The 24,615-nt window shown below is 57.7% G+C and overlaps 1 protein-coding gene and 1 long non-coding RNA gene across 2 annotated transcripts; one reads left to right on the forward strand and one right to left on the reverse strand.

The window, feature by feature from the left end:
• Window positions 1-3,461: 3,461 nt before the first annotated feature.
• Window positions 3,462-8,767, reverse strand: LOC121488365. Its single transcript, XR_005987030.1, has 3 exons — window positions 8,478-8,767; window positions 5,594-5,817; window positions 3,462-3,985 (listed from the first exon to the last, which is right to left on the reverse strand). It is a non-coding gene; the product is annotated as an uncharacterized LOC121488365 (long non-coding RNA).
• Window positions 8,768-8,904: 137 nt separating this feature from the next.
• On the forward strand, window positions 8,905-10,712 carry SOCS1 (suppressor of cytokine signaling 1). Its single transcript, XM_041749494.1, has 2 exons — window positions 8,905-9,025; window positions 9,512-10,712. The coding sequence occupies exon 2, from the start codon at window positions 9,562-9,564 to the stop codon at window positions 10,273-10,275; it is 714 nt and encodes a 237-aa protein (XP_041605428.1). The 5' UTR covers window positions 8,905-9,025; window positions 9,512-9,561; the 3' UTR covers window positions 10,276-10,712.
• The last annotated feature ends 13,903 nt before the right edge of the window (window positions 10,713-24,615 follow it).

The raw sequence follows: 24,615 nt of genomic DNA on the forward strand, positions 1-24,615 counted from the left end.
AAAGGGCCTGGTGCAGTCTGCGCTTCCTGGGTCCCTGGGAGGTTCCAGGTGGGCACCACGCACCTATGAGAGGATGTGGGGAAGGTTCCCATGTGGGCTGGGGAAATCGCCATGCACTGAGCACCCAGGAGGTGCCAGATGCTTTGACATAAATGTTTCCACTGAATCCACACACCGAAGGTGGGCGGCACCACTGCTCCCACTTTACAGACGAAGAAGCTGAGCCTCAGGGGTGAAATGGTTTGAGAAGGTCGTCTGGAGGGCAAGTCTGAGGTCAAACATTCACTCTTTGCCCAAAACCACCTGGTTTCCTAGTAAAAACGTAAGGCCAAGGGGTACCTGGGTGGCTCAATTGGTTAAGCATCCGACTCATGATCTCAGGGTCTTGTGACCCCGCGGGCCCCTGTCCAGCCTCCTGCTGGTTCTGTGTGCCACTTTTAAAAAAGAAAATAAGGGGATCCCTGGGTGGCGCAGCAGTTTGGCGCCTGCCTTTGGCCCAGGGCGCGATCCTGGAGATCTGGGATCGAATCCCACGTCGGGCTCCCGGTGCATGGAGCCTGCTTCTCCCTCTGCCTGTGTCTCTGCCTCTCTCTCTCACAGTGTTCCTATCATAAAAAAAAAAAAAAAAAAAAAGAACTTAAAAAAGAAAATAAATAAAACAAACAAATAAAATGTAAGCCCAGATTATGCCGTGATAGTCCCCTGACACCTCAGCGCAAGAGAGTCCGGGAAGCCCTTCTGGGGAGCACATTTTAAGGGAGCAGAAAGACACAGAGGGTAAGACCATAAGGTCAGCGACTTTGAGCCCTACTCACCAAAGGACCTCCCTATTCCTGGGCAGTGTCCTTTGGTAATATGATCGCTGAAGGCAGGAGATCTTCTACTGTGGAGAGAGGATCTCTGTAACAGAGGAAGTGAACCGGGAAGCAGACAGGCTGCATCACATGGACCCACCCTTAACCCCACTTGCCCCTGAAACCAACGCTCAGGAAAAACTTGCACAGGTACGCGCAGGTAACCAGTCCCCTAGACAAGTCATCATTCAAGCCAAGCCCGCTCAGAGCCAGAGAGCTAGGTTTACATGTGGACTCCTAAACACACACACACACACACACACGCCTCCCCTCCCACACTGCAACACACGCCAGCCGGCGGCTCACAGGCACACAACCCCCTCCCGCAGTCAGTCACCCGATGACAAGAGGAAAAACATCAAACCACAGATTCATTCTTTCACTTGCTTGGTTTCGGGTGGGGAGGCAATAGTTTGGGGGCAAGTCTGCTGCAAACCCAAATTCAGGAAACAGAAACAGATGCTAAATTCAGCCACCAAGAGGCCATGCAGACGCGGGGAGATGTCATCTGGGTGGGATGTCGGTGGGGGAAGGGTGGCCTGGGAAACAGTGGGATTGCAGCCGCACCTGAGGTGGGACCCCCTGCCCCACTGCCCCTGGGGAATGCCATTCCTATGGGCCTCAGTGACCACTGAAGGGATCCCGGCAGTCCTGGGGGGGGCCCAGTGGGGGGTGGAAGCAGATCTGGAGAGGCTGCAGGTCCTGGGCTGAGATGCCCACTTGAGGTGGGACCCCGGAGGGAAAAAAAGCCCACGCTCTGGAGCCCTAGGGACCCAGATTCTGTTCCCACCTCCCTTGCTGGATGAGCCCAGGCCTGGCTCTTAACCTCTCCGAGCTCCGAGGAGCGGTCCGAGGGGCCCCCTGTTCGCTATGGCTGCATCCCCAGGGCTCAGCATGGAGCCTGGTCCGTATGAGGACCTCAGGGAACATCTGTCGACTCGATCAGTGAGCAGGCCTTCACGCGACACGGAGGTGCCACCTTTGCCCCCACTGCACGGCCATAAATGGAAAAGGGTGGATTGTAACAAGTGCCAGCGAGGGTGCCAGGGAGCAGGTACTGTCCCTGCGGCTGCTGAGGGGGGTAACCGTGCACAGGCATGCTGGCAGGCAACCAGGTGGCCCCTGTTAACCTTTAAAGTGTGCAGAGTGTTGGGGCACCTGGGGGGCTTAACTGTCTGACTCTTGATTTCAGCCCGGGTCATGATCTCGGGGTTGGGGGATCGAGCCCCACGTCAGGTTCCACGTGGAGTATGGAACCTGCTTGGGATGCTCTCTCTCCCTCTCCCTCTGCCTCCCTGCACCACCCCCCATGCCCGTGCAAGCACTCGTGCATGAGCATTTTCTCTTAAAAAAAGAAAAAAGTGTACAAAGTGTTTCTCACACATGGGTACCAAGGGCCAAAAGTTGGAAACAACCCACGTGTCCATCCACAGGGGATGCTATCTATGAACGCACTGGGGTCAGCGGGAAATACTACCCAGTTTTGTTTTGTTTTTAAAGAATATGAGTTGATATCTCTCTCTCTCTCTCTCTCCCCCCAGATCACCAGCAGTGAAAAGGACAAGATGGAGAAGGAGGTAGAGGCAAACAGTCTGCACGGAGCAACACCGCGTTTTCACGGGGCCGGGCTCGGGGTGGGGAACGCAGCTATGTAAGTGCACAGAAAAAGAGCTGCGAGCACAGAGGCCAGGCCGGTGCCTGCGGTTACGTCCCGGGAGGGGAAAGTACTTTAATTATTTTATACGAGGAAATGAAAAAGGTAAATTAAGGAGGAAAAAAAAAAAAGGAAAGCGCGTCCGTGAAGTATTCAGTAGGTGCTCAGCAAAGCTCTGTTGCCTCTGAAGAGAGGCGGAGAGGGGAGTGCTGTTTATAAACTCCGTGGCTGCAGCCCCCCGTTACCTGCTCTCGAGCTGGTGGCCACAGCCCCCTTTCTGGGCTCGCTGGGCAGGCCAGGCGGCCTAGAGGGTGCTCCCCAGAGGGCCTCCTCACCGCGGGGCAGGGAAAGGCCACGGCCAGCGCCTGCCAGCCCTTCTTACTCCCCTTAGCCGCGTGCCTGCCACCCTCACAGCCTCGAATGTGTGCCCTCAGGCCTTTGCCTGGGTTCTGCACGGCCAGGAGCACGCTCCCGTCTTGTCCCTTGGCCCAGAACCACTTGTCCCTTCAAATGCAGGTCAAGGAGCACCTCCTCCCAGAGCGTGCTCGGGGTCCTGCCGGCCTGGCCGGGGGTGGGTGAGGGGGGCTTCTGTGCCAGGAGACACTGGGCTTCCCAGGGCGCGGGCCCCTGTCCAGCCTCCTGCTGGTTCTGTGCGCCCTGAAACGAGATGCCTCCCGGGCCTGGAACAGAGACCAATAGCTCCCCTCCCGGTGCCTGCCATTCGCAACCGCTTTCCCTGAACGAGCAGCCCCCGGGGCTGAGCGCTCCTCTGGGCCCCATCCTGGCCCTGACTCTCGGTGGCCCTGCTCTAGGTCAGGGTCTGGGTCCAGGTTCATAGCTTTTACGCCCTCTGTCAACTGCCAAAGGTAGCTGCCCTCGCTTCTTGCTCTCAGAGGCTCACACTTAATTTGCCATTTATGGGAAACCCTAAAAAGGATGGGAACCGGATTGGCTTATTAGTGTATGAAAATAGAATAAATAGGCTCCAAGTGAGGTCATGAGGGATTTACTGATGAAAAGGCACCAGGTGGGACGCCTGGGTGGCTCAGTGGTTGCCTTCGGCTCAGGGTGTGATCCTGGGGTCCCAGGATCGAGTCCCACGTCAGGCTTCCTATATGGAGCCTACTTCTCCAGGGCACACGCTCAACCTTCTCCAAAGGCACATGCTCAACCACTGAGTTGTGGGGGGTGGGGGGTGGAGGGGAGCAGGGCCTGGAACCAGGTATGTCTGGACTCTACAACCAGTGCTCTCAGAAATCCTCTTTCCCGCCCCTCCATTACTTCCAGAAAGCTGGTTAATACCCACTTCACATATTCTCTGACCCATGTCTCTTTACCTGTCACACGGGGAGGATAAGGGGCCTGCTGGAAGGTTCTCATCGAGTCTCCCCAGGGCCAGGAGGAGCCATCCCATCGTCACTTTGGAGTCCAGTCACTGACGCATGTCACCATTCCTGGCCTTTTGGCCTCCTCTGCCCTAAAGGAGAACGTTCTCTGTGGACTCAAGTGTCCCCAGCAGCACACAATCATTCCTGCCTTCAGGATGCGCTGGGACCAGGCTCTACCCCACGCAGCGAGGCAGCCTCTCCAGACAGAGGCCTCTCAGGAGGACTCGGCCTCACCCAAATACCTTTCCCAAGTCCACCAGCTACGCGAGTAGTGCTCTTCTCATCGGCTAAGTGGCGACACATAATTCCCACCTCTTGGAGCCACACGGGAGGGTAAATTAGACAATACACCAAAAAGTCGCCACCTGGCCCAGGGGAGGGGCTCAGTAAACCGTGATTCCAAGGTCTCCTGGGAAGTGAGGACTGACTCAGGACTTGGGCCTTGGACTCCTTCAAGCAGTGCTCTCTCCTACTACAGTGTCCCTACTGGCTTTGCACTCATTTCAGGGGATGGTGTGGTGACACCCTGGCGGGTCAGGGATAGTTGTGAGTGTGTTGCAAGGCCTCTACTGTGAGTCATTGCAGCGAAAGACTCAGTTGTCTGGAACATCAGCAGCCAAAGGGCTCTTTCCAAGCCCAATCCTATAGCGTTGCCTGGGGCTTTGGGGCTATTTCCTGCCCTTCCCACCTCCCAGCAAGGCCCTGCCTGATGGACTGCACCCCCACCAACCCCTATGCCTCACCCCTGCACTTACTGCCTTGTTCTCTGCACCATGCCTGCCTCTGGTCCTCAAGCATTCCTACCACAGGACCTTCGTACGAGCTGCTCTCTGCCTGGAGCCCGCTCCGGCCCGCTTTTAGAAAGCCCTCAATTCTAGCACCGTCCACAAGGCTTTCTCTGACCGCCCGATCTCACTCCTGCCCCAAGCCCACAAAGCCCGTCGCTCCCTTGCTCCATTTCCCCACAATCTGAAATGCATTCCCTGCCTTCTCTCTGCTTGAAGAGCTCCGGCAGGCAGCAGGCACTCAACCAATACCCCCTGAATCGATCCTGAAGGAGGGAAACGGGTGGGTGCCTTATTGCCCCCATCTTGCAGAGAAGACTCAGGTGCAGAGAAGCTAAGAAGCTTGCCCGGGGCCACGTGCCGATTAAGTGACGGATTTAAACCCAGGCCAGCTGACCGCGGAGTCCACGCTGCAAGCCCCCCTGAGGCACAGGCTTGCGTGGGAGGCTCAGTGGGGGGAGGGGGGTCCACGCTCTGGAGGCAGGCAGGATGGAGGAGCCCGGGGCCGAGGACAACTTCGGGATTGCATGTCCCGGCCAGGAGTGGCTTTTCCCAGCAGAACTTTGCCAAAGTGGGAAAGAGAAACTGAAAAACTGAGCCCTGTGGGCCAGGATTTTGATTCTCCGCCACCCTCCCCCAGCTGCTGGCTGGACCCTTCATGTCCAAGCAGCCTGGGGCCTGCCCAGTGGGGAGGAGGGCCACCCCATATGTCAGGCTGTGGCCCAGCGAGCTGTGGACAGAGGGCTGTCCCACCCGCCCTGTGACCACAAGTCACCCCGTGCTGAGCGCTTGCTCTGTGCCTGGCACTCGGCTTCGGGCTTTGCACGCAACTGCTGCTCTGTGAGGCATAAAGCATCCAGGGACCGTTTTGCAGATGGGGCACACGAGGCCCAGAGAGGGCAAGCTGCTTACCGAAGGTCACACAGCAGGGAAGCAGCAGGCATGGGGAGAGTGAACGCAGCCTGCCCTGGCCGTGCAGTCGGAGCTCCTCGGGGCTCCCATGCTACCTGGTTCCCGTGCTACCTGGCTTCCTGCGAGCCCAGGGCCGGCCTTCTGGGAGAGGCAGATGTTCATCAATCAGCATATTTCTTTTTTCCCTTCTGGCATCTGGATGTGGTTTCATTTTGAACCTAGGACTTCAGAAAACGAAACCAGGGCTAGAGTAACTGTCACTGTTGGTGGTGAGGAGAACCCACGTGGGCTCAGCGACTTGTGCCTGAGTCACCACGGCTTTCACAACCAGGATCTGGTCAGCGGGGAGGAGGGGACCCGGCCCGCTGTGCAGGCAAGGTCACCGACACTCTGAGATGGACTTGGAGCCACAGTGGGTGAGGTGGAGGCTTGGATGTCAAGACCCAGGGCCGCCTCAAGCTCAAAAATGGGAGGGAAGCTGCCAGAGCACAGCTGTCCCCGCTCCTCCCTAGGTGGGTTCCAGATACACAGGAATCTCTGCTTTCTTTGGCATCTCCTGTTTTCTTATTGGACAGACCAGGATTTGAGGGCACCTGGAATTGGGGGTGGGGGGGGAGTTTACAGCACAGTCAACAAGGAGTGAAGGCTTTAGAGGTCTGATACCCTAGGTGCGAATCTCAGCTCTGCCCTTCTGAGCTGCGTGCCCCCAGGCAAGGGACTCCCCTTCTGAGCCTCAGCTTCTCTATCTGTAAAATGGACAGATTGGGTCATTGGGCCAAAGGGGGACTGTAAAGCATTTAACACACAGTCAGCTTAGGCCAATCGGTCACAGTTATCAGTAAATGAATGAAGGAGGGGGCTCCACAGGCATTGCTGAGAGTGGCAGCAAGCCAGGATGCTGGGAAAAGGGAACCCCAGTCCCCAAGAAAAAGAGCAACTCTCCCACGTAGCCATGGAGGATGTCAAATTAGGAGGCTAGGGGGGCATATGGACCATCAGCTATTTATAGGTTTCCCTCTGCCCAGAGGCCTGCCAAGGAGACGTGTTGGCAGGAAAACAAGTCATGCAGGAGCCAGCCGGGCCTGCTGGCCTTCGCTGGGCCTGGACCCCCACACACACCCCCAGCTCCAGGGAGAGGAAGGTGCTACCCTTCCCCTCTGCCTGCATCCAGGGACCTGGTTCACCCTTACAAAACTCTCTTCCTTCTGCTCTCCCCAAGCCTTCTCTGGCCTGTGCTCCTGCGGTTGGGGCTTCTAAAACAGGCACAAGGGACGAAGCCACGTGGGTAGGGGCTCCAACACACTGCCGCACTCACAAGCACCCTCAGAGGAACCACAGCCACAGCAGACACCTGCTGAATGCTTACTACGACCAGGGACTGTTGTCAGCACTTGACCCATAATCACTCACTTTAATCCCTGCCGCTAGGAAGGGAGTACGGTTGTTTTTCCTGTAGCACAGATGGAGAAAGCAAGGGAGAGTGCCTAATTACAAGGTCCGAGCCACAGGGCTAGAGAGTTGCATGGCTGAATTGGAATCCAGGCAGTCTGGGTCCAAGGTCTGGCTTTTGACCACTACTTTATATTTCATCTGTCACCCACCATGGGACACAGCACCAGCAAGTGCTCTGGAATGCCCACAGCACCTGACCACTGGTGCACGCACGCCTCTCCATCTTCTCTCCCACCTCCCTGCATATCGGTGCACCCGAGTGTGCACACACACACACATCATACACACTCACGACCCAAGACAACGCCATCAAGGACCAACACCAGCGGCTGCCAACACGAATCCAGGGGGCTGATGGGGTCCTAGGCAAGGCTGGCTCTGGGCCACCCCCTTATGTTCAAGAGGAAACACAGACAGTCTGGGGCCTGGGAAGGAAAGCGCCAAGGAGGCGGGCAGGAGGACCTTGGCACCCATCAGGGCTTGAGAGAGAGAGAGAGAGAGAGAGAGAGAGAGAGAGAGAGAGAGAGAGAGGCCTGGGCTGCTGCCCGAGAGCAGCCTGTAGAGGGCAGTGTGTGCCAGTGTGAGGCTGCTCGCCAAGCCCCCAGCCAGGCCCGGGTTCTGTGCAACCCTGCAGGACTCGGAGTCATAGAGGACCCACTCACTAGCTCCCGACCCTCATTTGTTCTTTCTTTCCTCCCAAACTACACGCACCAACCAGGCACCGAATCCGTGCTCACTGGATCACGCACACACGAATGCATAAATTACAGCCGGCACCATCAGGCCCCCGTGGTCCCAAGCCCCAGGCAGGAGTGCCAGGGGGGGGCAGATACTTGACCCAGCAGCGGGAGGGGACTCTATAAGGAAGGGGCTGGAGGAGAAGCAGGGCAGGCCAGGACAATTCAAAGTAGGTTTTTGGAATCATCACATCAGCGAACCATCTTTTTGCTGAGCTCCCAGGTGCATTTGGAGGTGCCCAGCCATTCCGCTCCCCAGAATAGGAGAGCGGGGCACGCTAGCCCAGCGCCACCCGTCTGCCAGTCGCTGCAGCCCGCAGCCCCCGACCGGGACCTCAGTTTCTCTGGCTGCCCCCCAGCAGGGAGAGCGAGCCAGGACTGCCAGGGACCTTGCGGCCGCGCCCGGTTTCCGAGGAACTCACATGCGCCGTCGAGGCGCGCTTCTTGCGCCTCCCAAGGGTTCCTCCGAAGCCTGTGGTCAGGCCACCGCTTCCTGGGAAGCCCAAGCCAAGACCAGGGACAGCGACAGGCTGGGAGGGCTGTGGGGGCAGCTGCCGGAGGGCTCGCGGCCGGGGGGGGGGGGGGCGCTCCGCGGCGGGAGCAGCCCCGAGGGGTCGGAGGCCGGACCTGCAGGTGGGGCCCCGGAGTCCGAGGGGGAGGGTCTGACTCCAGCGGAGCGGAGGTTAGAGACCTACCCGAGACGGTGCCGAGACACCTGCGGGCGGGGGAGAGGGGCGTGTCAGGGCCAGTGCAGAGTATCCTAAGGCCTTGGCTGCAGAAATCTGGGACCCAGGCTAGTCCTGGCGGCCCAGGTGCGGTCTCCAGGTGCGAAGGGGGCATCCGGCCCACAGCGGGTCCAGGGGCGGGACCAGCACCCTCGATGGGGGGGGTCCCAGGACGGGGGTGAGGCTGGGTCAGCGGAGGGGGTGGTCCCCGAGGGCGTGGGAAAGGACGAGCTCGCGCAGCCCGCGCCGGGGCACCACCGCGGAAAAGAAACCGAAAGTGGCGCGGCGGGGCGGGGCCTGGGGGCGGGGCCTGCGGGGGCGGGGCCTGGGGGCGGGGCCTGGGGCGGGGCCACGGGCCCCACCTCCGGGCCGGTTTAAAAGACTGGTGCAGGGGCGGGCGCGGAGCAGAGCGAGCTGCGGCCGTGGCAGCTGCAGGGCTCCCGGCCCCGGAGCATGCGCAGGAGCCGCCCCGGAGCCCCCCGCCGCCCCGCCCGCGGCGCCCCGCGCCCCGCCGCCAGGTGAGCGGGGCACTGGGCAGAGAAGGGGAGGGAGAGGGGAGGACAGGACCGGGCAGGACGGGACACGCGGAGGCGCGGCCCCGGGGGCTGCGCGCGCGGGGGTCCGCCACGCCCCTGGCCCCCGGCGGCCCCACCCCGGCAGCCCCCAGCGTGCGGGGCGCCCGCGGCGCAGCTCGTCCGTCTTTGCACATCGCGCCCGGACGAGGCGCCAGTGCCCGGCGCGGCCAGCAGGCGGCGGCCGCGGGGCGGCGAGCCGAGGGCCAGGTGGCCGCAGTCGGGGCAGGCTCGTCCCGCGCCTCTCCACGCCCCCCTCTGGCCCGGCGGCCGGACTCCGCCCCGGCACAGCCTGCACCCCCGAGCCCCCCGACCCCCCCGCCCCCGCCGCCCGGAGGGGCTCCCCGGGGTCCCTGGGGTCCCTGGGGTCGGCGCCCCCTGCTGCCCGGGCGCGCCCCAGCGCTCGGCTCAGCGCCCGTGTCTCCCCCGCAGCGCACCCCCGGACGCTATGGCCCACCCGTCCGGCTGGCCCCGCGTGTAGGATGGTAGCACACAACCAGGTGGCAGCCGACAATGCAATCTCCACGGCAGCAGAGTCCCGACGGCGGCCAGAGCCTTCCCCGACCTCGTCCCCGGCCCCGGCCCCGGCCCCGGCCCCGGCCCCGTCCGCGTCCGCGTCCTCGGCGGCCCCCGCGCGCGCGCGGCCCTGCGCGCCCCCCGCGGCCCCGGCCCCGGCCCCGACCCCGGCCCCGGCCCCGGCCGCGGCCCCCGGAGACACGCACTTCCGCACGTTCCGCTCGCACGCCGAGTACCGGCGCATCACCCGCGCCAGCGCGCTCCTGGACGCCTGCGGCTTCTACTGGGGGCCCCTGAGCGTGCACGGGGCGCACGAGCGGCTGCGCGCCGAGCCCGTGGGCACCTTCCTGGTGCGCGACAGCCGCCAGCGGAACTGCTTCTTCGCGCTCAGCGTGAAGATGGCCTCGGGCCCCACGAGCATCCGCGTGCACTTCCAGGCCGGCCGCTTCCACCTGGACGGCAGCCGCGAGAGCTTCGACTGCCTCTTCGAGCTGCTGGAGCACTACGTGGCGGCGCCGCGCCGGATGCTCGGGGCCCCGCTGCGCCAGCGCCGCGTGCGGCCGCTGCAGGAGCTGTGCCGCCAGCGCATCGTGGCCACCGTGGGCCGCGAGAACCTGGCGCGCATCCCCCTCAACCCCGTGCTCCGCGACTACTTGAGCTCCTTCCCCTTCCAGATCTGACCGGCCGCGCACGCAGCATTAACTCGGGGGCCTTGTTAGGTTTTCGTTTTATTAATTATTAATTGCCCTGGAACCACGTGGGTGCCCTCCCCGCCTGGGTCGGAGGGAGCGGGCGTGCAGGGGGTGGGGGCGAGGCGCCTCCCAGTCCCCCCCCACCTGCTGGAGACGAGGCCGCAGACCCCTCCCCTCTCTTGGGGGAGGGCGCCCCCCCTCCTGGTGCTCCCTCTGGGTCCCCCTGGTTGTTGTAGCAGCTTAACCTAACTGTATCTGGGGCCAGGGCCTGAATTTGTACCTCCTACCTCTTCATGTTTACATATACCCAGTATCTTTGCACAAACCAGGGGTTGGGGGAGGGTCTCTGGCTTTATTTTTCTGCCGTGCAGAATCCTATTTTATATTTTTTACAGCCAGTTTAGGTAATAAACTTTGTTATGAAAGTTTTTTTTTTTTAAGAAAAAAAAAAAAAAAGGTTTCTAGAGCGTGTGCTTTTGCTGAAGGGATTTCCTTGGTCCTGAATGGGGTCTGGGGCAGAGGGGGTCCTAACGCAGACCTGTTTGGCTGGAGGCGGATGGATGGATGGATGGATGGATGGATGGATGGATGGGGAACCTGCGTGCTTCCACCCACAGCTCTCAGGAGGAGAGGAACTGCTGGGCCAGTTTGGGTATTTTGTGTGGGGTAAAATGGCAGCTGGTGTGTGAGTACTTCATGTGTGCCATACCCTATACATGCTTTACATGCTTATATTTGAGAAGCCTATGAAGCAAGAGTCTTAGCCTCTTTTTTTTTTTAACGGAAGAGACAACCAAGGCAGGGGCACGTTTGCCCCAGGGGCCATTCCCCATGACATTCCCCATGTCAGAGAAGGCCCATTTTTGGCTGTCCACCCAGAATCTATTTGAAAAGGATGACAGAGAGGAAACTTCTTTCATTCTGTGACCACAACACCTTCCAGGAAGAAGGTGGGGGTGGGGTGGGGGCTTGATGACTTTTTGGAAGGAGGAGTGGCACATTCTGAAACTCGGCATTGAGGGAGACATATTTCAGATGGGATAGAGATACAGGGCTGGGCCTGACTTCATCCTTCCTGTCCTGTTCTGTCTCGTGTACTTTTTGGTGAAAACACAACTGGGAGCCAGAAAAATGCTTTGTGGTCTGTGGTGGCAGGAGGGCCCTGCTAGTGGCTTTGGGCAATTCCCTTTGCCTCTAAGGGCCTCAGTGTCTACCTCTAAAATGGGTTCGCTGGAGGAGGTGGTTGCTGTAACGCTCAGCAGCAGGTGTCTGCATCACAGACAAGGCTGAGTTCTCAGGAGCTGGGCTACAGAAGAGTTGCTCCAGGGCACTGTGTGGCTGGCCCACATCGCCCAAATTGCCCGCCACATGGGCTCTATGGCTAGTCCTGTGTCAGTGGCCTGACAGATAAGCCATGTTGGCCACCCAGGGCTGTAAGGCCACACCCGGTGAATTGAGTCACTTTAGGGTTCAGGGTTAAACAGCATCACGGACATGTTGCACTTCATTTGTAGAAGTTGGACTGGCCCTCTTTGCAGCCTTGGACACGCTTATGATGAAGTGTCCTAATATTTAATAATACCTTTCAGACTTGAAAGTGCAACATAAAATTAACTTGATAGAGAACTGGAACAGCCCAGGCCTGTCTTGGGGATTAAATAGGTTCCAGGCCTCAAGGTTAAGGATGGCCAGGAGAGATTTAGGATCTCCGCACTTTGGCAATTGCATCCTTTTAATAAGGTGGGGTGGGAGGGAAGGAGGTGACGTCTTGTCTCTGTGTCTCTAAGGAGCGACTGCTTCTCCCTTCACCACTTCCCTAACCTTTGTTCACTGCTGTGTGGATCAAGTCTCGTCCTCCTGACTTTCCCTGTCTCACCCCCCCTACCCCCTGCCTTCCCCTCTCAGCTTGGACAGTGCCTGGAGAAATCCAAGAAGGCAGTGCTTGGGCACACCACAGACACTTAGTGAGCACTTACTGGATGCTGGGGGGGCCTGTGCTACCTTGTTGAATCTCCCAGCTGGCCTGTGAGTTAGAAACCTCTCTCCCATTTTACAGATAGGAAAACTGAGGCTCGCGGGAGCCGCAAAGTAGGGCACACAGTAAGTGGCGAAACTTAATACCTCTTTGGAGGCGGGGTACCACTAGGCAACAGAGCCTCCCAAAGAGGGCCTAACCAGCAGCAGCAGCCAACATACAGAATATATGTGTATATATAGCGTTACTGCGCAGGCACCATTCCTGGCCCCAGGACCTATATGAAAACATTCAGCCACCCCTCCCCAGACTTACAATTTGGCTGCTGTTAACAGCCCCATTTTACAGAGGAGGAAACAGGTCCTCATCTAAAGAGAAACAAATTAGCTTATGATATTTTCAGGGCTTTGTCATCCTTCTTTAAAAAAAGTGTTTAAAAATGACATCCTCCCCGCACAAACTACTCCCTTTAGAAAACCTGGAGCAGCATAGCTAAGAATAAAGGCCCCTCTGATCACATTCCCTGGAGCTGGCCACCTTCTCCTTGTGAATCTTTTTTTTTTTTTTTTAAATCTATACTAACATACAGACAGTGACCTAAAGTGACCTAAGAGCCCCCAGGAGCTGCACCCCGCCCCGTGTGACTGAGATCTAGTGCACACACCACTGCTGCAGAGGAAAAGCACTGGGGATGGTGGCTAGGGGGGCGGGGGGTGGTGGTGGTGGTGGTGGTAGTGGTGGTGGCAGGGGGAGGGGAGGTGGCAGTAGAGGAGCAGTGTGTGCCATGTGGCTTCCCTGGTGGTGCAGATGCTCCGTCTCAAACCTCAGCTTCATGATTCAGCAGCACTGGCGTCAATTTACAAGAATGAAAAGTGAGAGGAGGGTTTGTGTGTGGCGGGGGCAGGATCAGGGGCCCAAGTGTGGCTGACATCTCCCCGCTGACAGTGGGTGGACTGGGCATCGTGGGGGCAGAAGGTGGGAAAGTAGCAGCTCTGGGGCCTGATGGGGGAGGCGAGGAACAGGTGTGGGACCGCACCACAGCCGCCCCTGGGCTGGAGACTCTGATCTTCATTTTAGAGATGAGGAAATGGAGGCTCAGAGCCGTATAGCCACTCACTCAGGGTCACAGAGCACCCCAGCGATAGCCAAGACTCGCCCAGGTCCATCCCACTCTAAAGGCGATTGGTTCCTGAAAGAGGAGGAATCCCACGAAAATGCATATTCACAGTTCTCACCCCACCTGGTTGATCATCCCAAGCTTAGGAGCAGAACTGTTCCCGCTCCCCCAGGCAGGAGCTGAGCCTCTTGCCCTAGAGGTGCAAACAAGCTGGCAAGACATCAGGGCTCTGAGTGAGAGTTGAGCTCCACATAACACACATTCCCCGAGCACCTACTATGATCCCGGCATTGCTCTGAGCCCAGGGGATGCAGGGAACGAACGTCCCCTGCTCTCCTGGCATTCACCTCCAGACACCCGGGGCCTCGCACAGTAAGTAACACGATAGGAGACTCAAGGAACCAGAACGTTCCAAGTAGTGACAATCCTCACTCGGATTAAAGCTCAACATGATGGTTGCACAGTGGGTGGGACTCGGTTAGAAAGGTCAGGAAGGCTCCTGTGAGGTGACACTGCAGTCATACCTGGAATGCCCAGAGGAGCCAGCCGAGGGAACTGCAAGTGCAAAGGCCGCCTTGGGTTGGGAAGCAGTTCAGCCCCCTGCCGAGCAAAGGCTGGTGGAACTGGGGGGACCGAGTGCAGGAGGTGGGAGGGAGGGCGGGCAGGGGCCGGGGCTTTGGAAGTGTGATGGGGAGGCTGGTGTGCCCCGATCCATTCTGTGTTGTGACCAGACCCTCTGACTAAGGCAGGGAGGCCCCGGGAGATGGCCTTAGGCTTCCTGCCTTCTGCGTGGACTTGGGGATGGGGTGGGATGGGGTGGGATGGGGTGTGGTTTATTCCTAACCAGATCCCTAAGCGCTGGCCAGTCAGGAGAGGCAGGGACCCAGTGTGGACCAGGCATCAGTCAGAAACCCCAAGCCTGGGTCTAACAGAGCCCCAGGGCTATGGCCCCCCCAGGCCCAGGAAGGGGCTTCCTGGGGCAGCCGCCACCTGTGCGGGGCCGAGCGGGCCTCAACTTTGGGGAAGGACGTGCAGCACCTGGAAGGAGATGGCTTGAGGCCTCCACCACCGTTATCCAGAGACTCCCCGGGGCTCGACATGGACATGGCCTGATTCTGGAGAGCCTCAAGGTCCCGCACACAGTACGGTTTTCAATGAAGCAAATTCACACAGGGACAGTGGTGCCAGCGCTGGGTGCTCTTGGCCCTGGGACCTGGTCGGCAGACAACCCTCATGGGAAATTTAGGTTCCACGCTCTCCACTGACGGCTTCTCCCCAGTACCTACCTCCCCGCACCCCCCATTCCCACACACACCCTCTGTGGGGTCAGCAGCTCCAAGCCCCATTCCTCCAGGCCTCCAACAAGGACTCGGGAGGCCTTCAGGTGCCCCCACCCACCCCACCACCACTGCCCTCGTGTCTGGGCTCAGCACTCATTGCTCCCTCGTGCCACCGGGTCTTTGCACACGCCAGGCTGCTCCAGGTAGGTGGTGGGTGCTGTTTCCAGCCTGGGCCACGTTGCCCGCTCCGAAGGCTCGGGCGGTGAGGGCCTCCATGTGCTGCACGCCCATGATTTCACCGCCCTGCCCTCACCTGCAGGCAATGGGCTCCAAGCAGGCTCTGTAGGCCGTGCTCTCCACCTCCACCTGGCGCTCGCGCTGCCCTGTGCGCGCTGCACGCTGGCCATCTCTGGGCTCCCAGGGTCCTGGCAGTAGCCCTGAGGCCCAGACGTGCATGCCCTAAGGAAGTCAGGGACCAGAAAGCGCTTCCACCCCATCCCAGTCCACACGGCCCCTTGCCCACCCCAACTCACCCAGCCCTTAGGTTCTGAAGTCTATCTCCCTCATCGGAAATGATGAATAACTGTTCACACCCTATGGGTGAAGTTAAGTAAAGGGGTGCTCATAACCCCTTCACACAAGATAACACAAGATAGTAACAATAACACAAGATAGTATCCAATAACTGTGACTGGCTCTCTCTGCTTCTTGATTCTCTCATTTCTACTGCCATTTACTAAGCACCTCGTGGGTGCTGATTAGTACTTCACCCAGGCTGCCTCCCGGGGAAACAGGCTCAAAAGGCAAAGGAACTGCCCCCGTGGGTGCGTGAATGGCTAAAGCACTGTGACCGCGGGTGCCTGGTGTATCTCATCCACTGCAGTGCTCAACAGTTCATGTATTTATGCCTCGTTTCTGCCACTTAGGACCCCCCTGGAGGGTGTTGGGAGCCACGGAATCAGCCAGGGCTTCGAGCATCTCACTTGCCCGCCCTTTCCCAGCAGCGCAGGCTGAGAAGGCAGGAGAGGCGGTGGGCTGGTAACGTCTGCGCAAGGCCACGTGAGAGTTCAGCCTAGGACGATGGCCAGGACCCCTTGGTTGGAAGGGACCCCCTGGCGAGCCGCTCTGGGGCAGCCCCAGCAGCTGGTGGGGGGTCACAGATGCAAATGAGGATGAGCAGGGACAGGGATGCTCAGAGCCAGAGAGCTGGATCCTGCACAAGAGCAGGGCTGGGAGGGTGACATTCAGGGCCTGCAGGGGCCTAGGTGGTGACACATGTACTGCCTACCACACCTGGGTGCTTCCAGGAAGGGCAGCCAGAAGTATGATGAGGCAGAGGAGGGCACACGGCCCGTGTAAGTCAGCCTCGGAGGGCCCCTCCCCACCCACATCTTGCTCTGGAAGGCAGCTTGCTGGAACAGAGAGAGCCAGGCCCCAGGACCTGGGTTCGAGTCCTGCCTCTGCCAACTGTGCGACAGTAGCTGCCTCATCCATCCATACAATGAAAATTAGACCCACTCTGCTCTGCTTCACAGGGTCATGAGGATCCATGACTCAAGATAAGTGGAAACGAAATGGATCACCACCCAAATATGGTGATTTTTATCAGATGACAAGAATTCCGTATTATTTTGCATCACACAGACTCCCCGGGCGTATTCCAATCAGCATAGGCATTAGGTTAGGCAAACCTGGCTTTATTCTCAACTTGCCATTTATGAAGAACAGCAGCGGCTCCCAGCTCACCCCACATCAAATGCTCACTGGACGCTAGGCATCGCTGTCTGTAATCCCTGCAATCTCATTTAATCATCATTGGACAACTGCCCCCCCACCCAGGAAACAGGTGTAATTATTATCATCCTCCTTTTGCAGATGAGGCCATTGAACGCAGAGAGGTTAAATAGAGTACCCAGGGTCACACAGCAGGCAGGTGGCGGAGGCCAGGGCATCCTAACGCGGGGAAACCCGAGTTTACAACCCCTTCCTCCTGTGAAGCTTCAGGGCGGAGATGGCCGAGCTCCACTTGTACCATCCAGGTGCCAGCTGGTCTGTTATTTGATTATTATCTCCTTCAAATTGAGTCACTTGGTTTCCTCCGTGAGTTTTATTTAAAGGGAAGTGTATCATTACCACCCACAAACGGAAAGCCAGCAAGAGGTAATCCCCCAAAAAATGTAATGCAATCCCAACAGCGCTTACATTCCAACTGGATCTTGGTGCCCCACGCTGCCCTGAGAGGTCGGCTCCACGTTTGGTTGGGAGGCAGGAGGCAGGGAGTGCCAAGTGCCAGGGCGGTGTATGCGGTGTATACGGCACAACAGCACCCATCTCAGACCTTGTGGACTTCAGTTGAAAGATCCCGAAGGATGGATGCAAAGAGGAACTTGCTGTTTCATGGCGGGGGTGGGGGGTGGGGGAAGGCTCCGTATTTTGTAAAAATGTTCCTGCATCTCACCAGACAGCATCATCCAGAGACCCTCGGGGACACCTGTCCCACACCGGGGAAACAACTGTCCAGCTTGGCCGCCAGCGGTGTGGCCCTAGCAAGCAGTGCTTTCAGTGGTTCTGAGTCTTAGTGAAATGGGGTAACCATCTGGATCTCAAAGGGTCCTGAGGGATGAAAGGAATGATCAGAAGCCACTAAGCGCAGAGCATGAGATCAATTAGAGGGGAGAGCCGGCAGGGCAGGCCGGGCCCCGTGTCAGAGGACACTGAAAGCGAAACCCCAGCATGCCCAGCCTGGGCTCCTCGATGCCATCTGTCTCATCTCTGTCCTTTGTGCTAGCCTGGTGACAGGAAGGGCCGCAGTTCCTGGAAGGCGAGTCAAAGTGAAACTACCTCAGGTCCAGCCAGGAGGGGGGCCTGTTGGGCTCCCCCAGCCAGGTGGGCACGGGTGTGGGGGCAGGGCGGAGAAGGGACCCTTGAGCCCTCCAGCCGGCTTCCCCTTTCCTGGATTCAGGATGGGGGAAGTTGAGGTCACACTTGTGGGCCCCGGCGCCCTCCACAGGCGCTAGGGAGGAGCCGGGCGCGATGGCCTCCGATGCAGATTTGATGACCTCACACCCCTGGTCACGTGTCCCCGCAGCGTCCCCTTATCTAGCACCTTCTAGGCAGGGACCATTACTGTCTCATTTTACAGATGAGGCAACTGAGGCCAAGAGAGGTTAGGCTCCTTGTCTACACCTCACAGATGGTAAAAGTAGTAGAGGCAGCATGTGAACCGAGTAGGATGATGCCGGAGCAACCCAATTGCTAGATACTGAAATATGACCCCTTTCCCGTGGGACTTGAGGTCCCCGACCACCTGGTCCCAAGGTACATTTCCAGGCCTACATCATGCTCTCACATTCCCCATCTGCTTCCGTCATCCCCGATTTCTAATCATTTCTTAGGGCTGTTGACCAACCTGAGAAGCCTCTGATGTTTCTCTTGCTTCCTTTTCACTTGGCAAACTCCTACTCGACCTTCAAAACCCAGCTCAGTCCTCACTTTCCCCAGGAGGAATTCTTCCTTGGTTCTGCTGGGCTGCCACAGCCTCTGTTAAAGTCTACACCTAGAAGCCGAGAGGTTTGCTCTGTCTCCTAGACTGTGAGTGCCAGGAAGGCAGGGTACTTGTTGGGTGCGTGATACAAGCAAGTTACCTAGCCTCTCTGTGCCTTGGTGTCCCCATTATTATCGTCGCTATCTCTCAGGACTGTTAGGGGAGTAAATGCAGTCAGTCTGTAAAGCGTTTAGAAGCTGGCCTAGTACAAAGGTCTCTGGAAATGGAACAACAGTCCCATGGTGAGCACATATGGCAGGATAAACGGAGGAGCAATGGGGAGAGATGGGTATACCTGGGCGTGCAGGTGAAGGATGCTCTAGGTGCGGGTGTGCCACCTGGGCACCCCTGACCCCACAGGATTTGTTGGGCACAGGACTGGCAAAAATTCTCCCACGTGTTTATTTCAATGTGCATCAGGGAAAAAAGTATCACGTCCAACACGAGATGCTATGACTATCATCACCTGAGACAACACTAAAGGAGGTATTTAGATTTTCAAAAAGTCAGGTGAGGGGCGTTTGTTTAGAAAACGTGGTAACCAGGGCGCCTGGGTGGCTCAGTGGTTGAGCATCTATCTGCCTTCGGCTCAGGGTGTGATCCCGGGGTGCCAGGATGGAGTCCCACATCGGGCTCCCTGCATGGAGCCTGCTTCTCCTTCTGCCTGTGTCTCTGCCTCTCTCTGTGTGTCTCTCATGAATAAATAAATAAAATCTTTTAAAAAAGCAAAAAAGGAACTGTGGTAAGCATTATCTTAGGTGTATGGTGGAATTTGGGGAATGCAGGACAAATAAAAGAAAGGAAAATGAGAGACAGAGACGGGGCGGGGCCATAAGGGGGCGGGGCCAAGAGATGGGGCGGGGCCAGGGAAGGGGAGGAGCCAGCGCTGGGGGCGGGGGCAGGGGAGGGGCAGGGGAGGGGCTAGAGAGAGGAGCGAAGGGATGGAGACAGACTCGGAGCCACAAAGGGGAGGGGAGAGGTGCGAGGGGGCAGGGAGAGGAAGGATGAGAGGATGAAGAAGGAAAGGGAACAGAAAGGCCCTAAGAATAAAAGAAAGGACCCTCGCGTGGACGGATGAATGAGTGAATGAGTCGGTGAAAGAATGAATAATCCAAGGCATGTATAAAATAAAGGGCAGGGACGCCCGGGGGGCTCAGCTGTTGAGCATCTGTCTTCAGCTCAGGGCATGATCCTGGGGTCCCAGGATCGAGTCCCACATGGGGTTTCTCCCAGGGAGCCTGCTTCTCCCTCTGCCTATGTCTCTGCCTCTCTCTGTCTCTCATGAATAAATAACCAAAATCTTTGAAAAATAAACACATAAAATAAAGGGCAAACAAACGAGGGGAAGGCATTGGTGGCCGAGCCTGGTGGCAGGCCCTCAGGTGCTCAGCCCCTGCTCCCGGGCCCGTGGCTGTGTGGCGGGGCCCCATGGGGGACCTCTCTGGGCTGTAGGCCTGGTCTAGTGGCGGTGGCTGCGTCCTTGACCCTTGGCCCGGCAAGCCCAGCTTGCCACACCCTCCCCTCCCAACCAGGAACCTCAGCACCTTCTGTACTCCAGCCCGAGAACTGAAAGTAAAAGCCATCCTGAGCTTTGCCCCAGCCTTCCTGTTCCTCTGCTGGTTTCTTAGAAATCAGCTGCCTGGGCTTCCAGCTGCCGCCTGGACTTCATCTCTCACCGAAGAGCCCCCTCACCCTGGTAAGTGCCACACTAACCTCGGCAACAGGGCTGGAGGCCTGTGCCGGAGAGGGCCCCCCCCCCCAGGGAGTGTGGGGGTCATGCGCTCAGCCCACAAACCTTTATTCGCGCCTCCAAAGTGCCAGGTGTGGGGGAAGCAGGTGAATCTGTGTGGCCCAGAGTTAGGAGGAGGGCTTAGGGAGGGGTTCACTGTCCCCCGAGTTGGGTGCCAACAGGTAGGTGGCTGCAGGGTTGGTGGAGGGCACCCAGAGACCAGTAAGTCATGGGGTCCCTGGAATCGTGGGGAGGAGGTTGGGAGACGTGCAATCAGGGGAGGCTCCCTGGAGGGGCCGCTGTCAGCCGCTTCAAGCGCCAGTGGGAAGGGGTTCACCTGGGCAGCCTCTGTGGGGAAGGGCATCTGAGGCATAGGGAACAGAATAGTCAAAGTGACCTGTGTTATTCCCCACAATCCATATAACTGCCCCCAAAGTACACACATCTCTCCATCTTTTGCCGGGGGAGAAACTACGACCTCAAAGAAGTATGGTGGTTTGATCTGGCCAGGACTCCCAGCTGGAGTGGAGATCCAGAAGCAGCCCGCGTGTGCCCAGCCTCTCTCCTGAGCCAGACTCAAGGGGTACCCGGATCCTCACCATGTCTGTCTGTCTGGGAGCACACCCTCTGCCCCGGGCCCCAGGCTCCCACACACCCCGCTTAAACCCTCCACACCTTAAAGTGGCCTGCCTGGGTCACACAGCCTACTGCGGGGTCAGAGTCAGGATTCAGGCCCAGGTTTGCAGGGCCTCAAAGGGCCCCCTCCTTCTCCGTGAGGCATCGGGTACCTTACAGAACACACACCTGAGCTGACAGTCTCTGTCCCCACATTCTAAGGAAGGTGGACAGGACAGCATGGAAAAAAATCTTGGTGGCTGGAAAGTAGGGTCCACACTCAGCGCACTGTGAGCCAGAACTTTGCTCTCAGGGAACTACCCTGCTGGTTCTCAATGGTCCCGGAGGGGCTTTCTGTCCCAGCACTGGCCTCAGGTGGATGTGGACCAGACTTGGCTAATCAGAGCGCCCCATACCTCAGTTGGTAAGCACACGACCCAAGCTGGATCAATCAGAGACCCTTCTGGAACTTTTGGGCTGGAATAAATAGGAACCCTTTCCTTCTAACCTGGGCCTCCACTCCCACGCCCTCCCACCCCTGACAGTGGTTGTGTCCCATTATGTCAACAGAGATGAAGAGATGGAGCAGGAGCCGGAGCCCCGATGCCCTGTGTGAGCCCTGGATCCAGCCATACCTGATCTCCACCTCCAGACTTACCTGTTACACAAACCACAGGTTTCCTTTTTTGGCTTATCCTTGTCTGAGTTATGTTGCTGTCACTTGCAACGCTAAGAGTCAAAACAACCCTCTGGCCTGGAAGAGCGAGGACTAATTTTGGCAGGATCTGGGGCCCATGGTGATCCCCGCTCTCCCTGGTGTCTGCCCTCCAGGAAAGGTGGGTTGCAGACACTTCCACATCCCCAGAGTCCACGGGTTTTGTTAATAACTGACTTTTTTTTTTTAACTTTGGGAAAAAAAATTCCACGTTTAAAAAAAAAAAGTTCCTTCCCATTTTTTTTTTGAACAGACTATTTTTAGAGCAGTTTTAGGTTCACACTGAAGTTGAGTGGAAAGCACAGAGTTTCCATATACCCACTGCTCCCACCCCACGCACTGCCTCCCCCACTACAACATCCCACACCAGTCCACGTTCTTTCCTAACTTCCATGTTTGTTTTTAAATTTGTAAAGGACTCTACCAATCATGCATGTATTAAGTGCCTTGGGTGTATATTTTTCTTCTGATCACTACAGATTACATATGTGTTTTTTTTTTCCTTTAAAAAAGTTTTTAAAAAGGGACAACGTTCTTTATGACCCATATTGGAAACCACTTTTTCCACTTAGCATCTCAGGCGCCGAGCTCCAGGTCCCTGGCTGACAAGGTCGGGAGGACTGTGCCCATTTGAACGTGAGGCCACAAGGGAGCGGGGCGGGAGGGGGGCCCAGGATTGACCTCGGAGGCACATTTCATCGGATGCTCTCCGCTGTCCACTGAGATTTTTTTTTTCCTTTTTCGGGGATGAGAAAGCTGCTGTTCAGAGAGCGGAGTTCCTGTGGTGGGGAGATGGGGAGTCCCGGGGAGGGGTGAGGAGGGGCGCTGGTGGGCAGCCACCAAAGTAGGCTCAGCAGAGACTCCCCGAGCTTTGTCGCAAGAGGCCGTGAGGCTGGTGATCCTCCAAGGGGTCCTCAGAGGTGACACACAAGTGCTCCGGCCCCTGAGGGACAGTCTTATCTCACCCCTGCCCCAGTCAAATTCCTCCTCCTGGGGGCACACCGCTGCCCAGCCCCCTGGGATCCATCCGAGGTGGAGACGTTCTGTGCCTCTGGCTCATTCTCACACTTGGGTGCGCACCACCTACGTGGCTGCTGCTGATGCTGGGCACTGCCGACAGAGTCCCACACGTCGCCTCAGTTCGTCCTTCTCACCACCCTAGAGGGGCAGGGCTGTTATCATGCCCATTTCACAGATGAGGACGCTGAGGCCCCAGGAAAGTGCAATGACTCGCCCCGGGGTCACACAGCTAACACGCGGCAAAGCCAAAATTAGATGATGGTGGGGTTCTGAATCCAGACCCAAGCGTCCAAATCCAGGCTGGGTCCCTGACTTTGTAAGCTGTTAACTACACATACACACACAGCGAGGCACACACATGCCAACTGGCTGGGGGTTCTGGAGCGGAGTGGCGAGCCACAGAACTCCACCCCGGCTATGTCTTTCTCTCCATCTTCCTGGATTCCTTCCTAAAAATCTGGGACGCCCCGGGTGGCTCAGCGGTTGAGCATCTGCCTTCGGCTCAGATCATGATCCTGGGGGTCCCGGGATCGAGTCCTACATCGGGCTCCCTGCATGGAGCCTGCTTCTCCCTCTGCCTGTGTCTCTGCCTCTCTCTGTGTGTCTTTCATAAATACATAAATATGTAAATATAGAAATACATAAATAAATAAATCTTAAAAATAAATAAAGAATCCAGACAACCGGCTTATTACAAGGACGGTGAACCCATCGGGCAACAGTCGGAAGCCCAGACAAGTCCTAGATTAAGATGTTAAGCAGGTGCCGAGGAGAAATTGAGAACACTGATGCGAAGTCCTACAATGGGGTGAAAAGAACCAGCTGCCCCAGTAGAGGCTGACCTCCAGCCTTCACAAGAGATGAGTCCAAGCCCAAGAAAAACCACGAGTGCGGTCCAGCTTGGGCCAAGTGTGCGCAAACCATGTGCCCTCCCCTCGTGCCTGCACGTGGCACGTGCTCAGGAATCCCGGTGGCACTGGGCGTGGGTGACAATGAAGAGTGCTTACACCCATCCCGGGTTCGTGCCACGTGCTCAATAAATGGAAGTTGCTACCGGGTTTGAAAGAGAAAAAAAAAAGGGATCCCTGGGTGGCGCAGCGGTTTAGCGCCTGCCTTTGGCCCAGGGTGCGATCCTGGAGACCCGGGATCAAATCCCACGTTGGGCTTCCGGTGCATGGAGCCTGCTTCTCCCTCTGCCTGTATCTCTGCCTCTCTCTCTCTGTCTCTCATGAATGGATAAATAAAACCTTTAAAAAAAAAAAAAAGCATTGGTGACGTGTGTGCCTGTGATCATCACTGGCGGTATATCATCAGCGGGGAGATATGAAGTAGGAACTGTAATATAACCTCAGCATTTATTTTTTTTCTTTTTCTTTATTTATGTGTATGTATATTTGGGGGGGGGGGAGGGAGGGACAGAGAGGGAGGATCCCAAGCCGACTCCACGCCCAACGTGGGGCCCGATCTCACAACCCTGAGATCATGACCTGAGCCAAAATCAAGAGTCAGACGCCTCCCCGACTGAGCCACCCAGGTGCCCCTATTTAGCATTTATTAAATGGGGGCGCTGTGCATCTCATTTGATCCCTGAAACAATCTCCCCGGGTAGAGCCTGTTAGGCTGAATCACACGAAATCACTGTTCTTGCAGCTCAAGAGACTAGACTTCTGGCAATTTCATCTGGTTCAACCTAAGAGCATCTTCATTTGGCAGTTAAGTCAACCCTACCCCCCCCCCCGCCCCCCGCAGGGCCTGGAGGCTCCCGCCTGTTTAGAGGATTCAGGTTTGTCCTTTGCTCCTCCTCCTCACCCACCTTCTCATTCTGGCTACCCAGGCACCCACCACCCCGCCCCACTGCGGCAGGTCTATATTTATAGTGGGGCGGGGGGGGGGGGTGTTTCTGTGAACCGAGGAAGTCATTTATTCCAGAGTCATCACAGCCACCCAGAGATAACACATCCATGACCTCCCAGGGTTCTGACTGACCTCCTCGCCCCAGCCAAAATGGGATCCCCCCCCACTCCCTGCTCTGGATTTCCAAGACTCAAACCAGCAAGACAAAACCCAAAATGGGGTGCCTGCCTGCCAAGTGACCCCGGTCTGGTGGACAGATGAAACGGGGTGATGGGGGGGTGAGGTTTGTGTCCATTTACCGCCAGGAACACCGAGGCAAACCTGTGCCCAGCCTGGCTGCCAGTAGCCAGGGTCAGGGGGTCAGGGGCAGGGATGAGGGGGTGGGTTCCTCGGCACCCGGGGGTCCCAGCTGGGCCGGCCCAGCCCGAGCATCTCGCTGCTCCCAGGGATGTCGCTGCGCTGCGGGCCCAGCCGGAGGG

This window comes from Vulpes lagopus, chromosome 3 (assembly GCF_018345385.1).
Source record: "Vulpes lagopus strain Blue_001 chromosome 3, ASM1834538v1, whole genome shotgun sequence".
NCBI lineage: Eukaryota > Metazoa > Chordata > Mammalia > Carnivora > Canidae > Vulpes > Vulpes lagopus.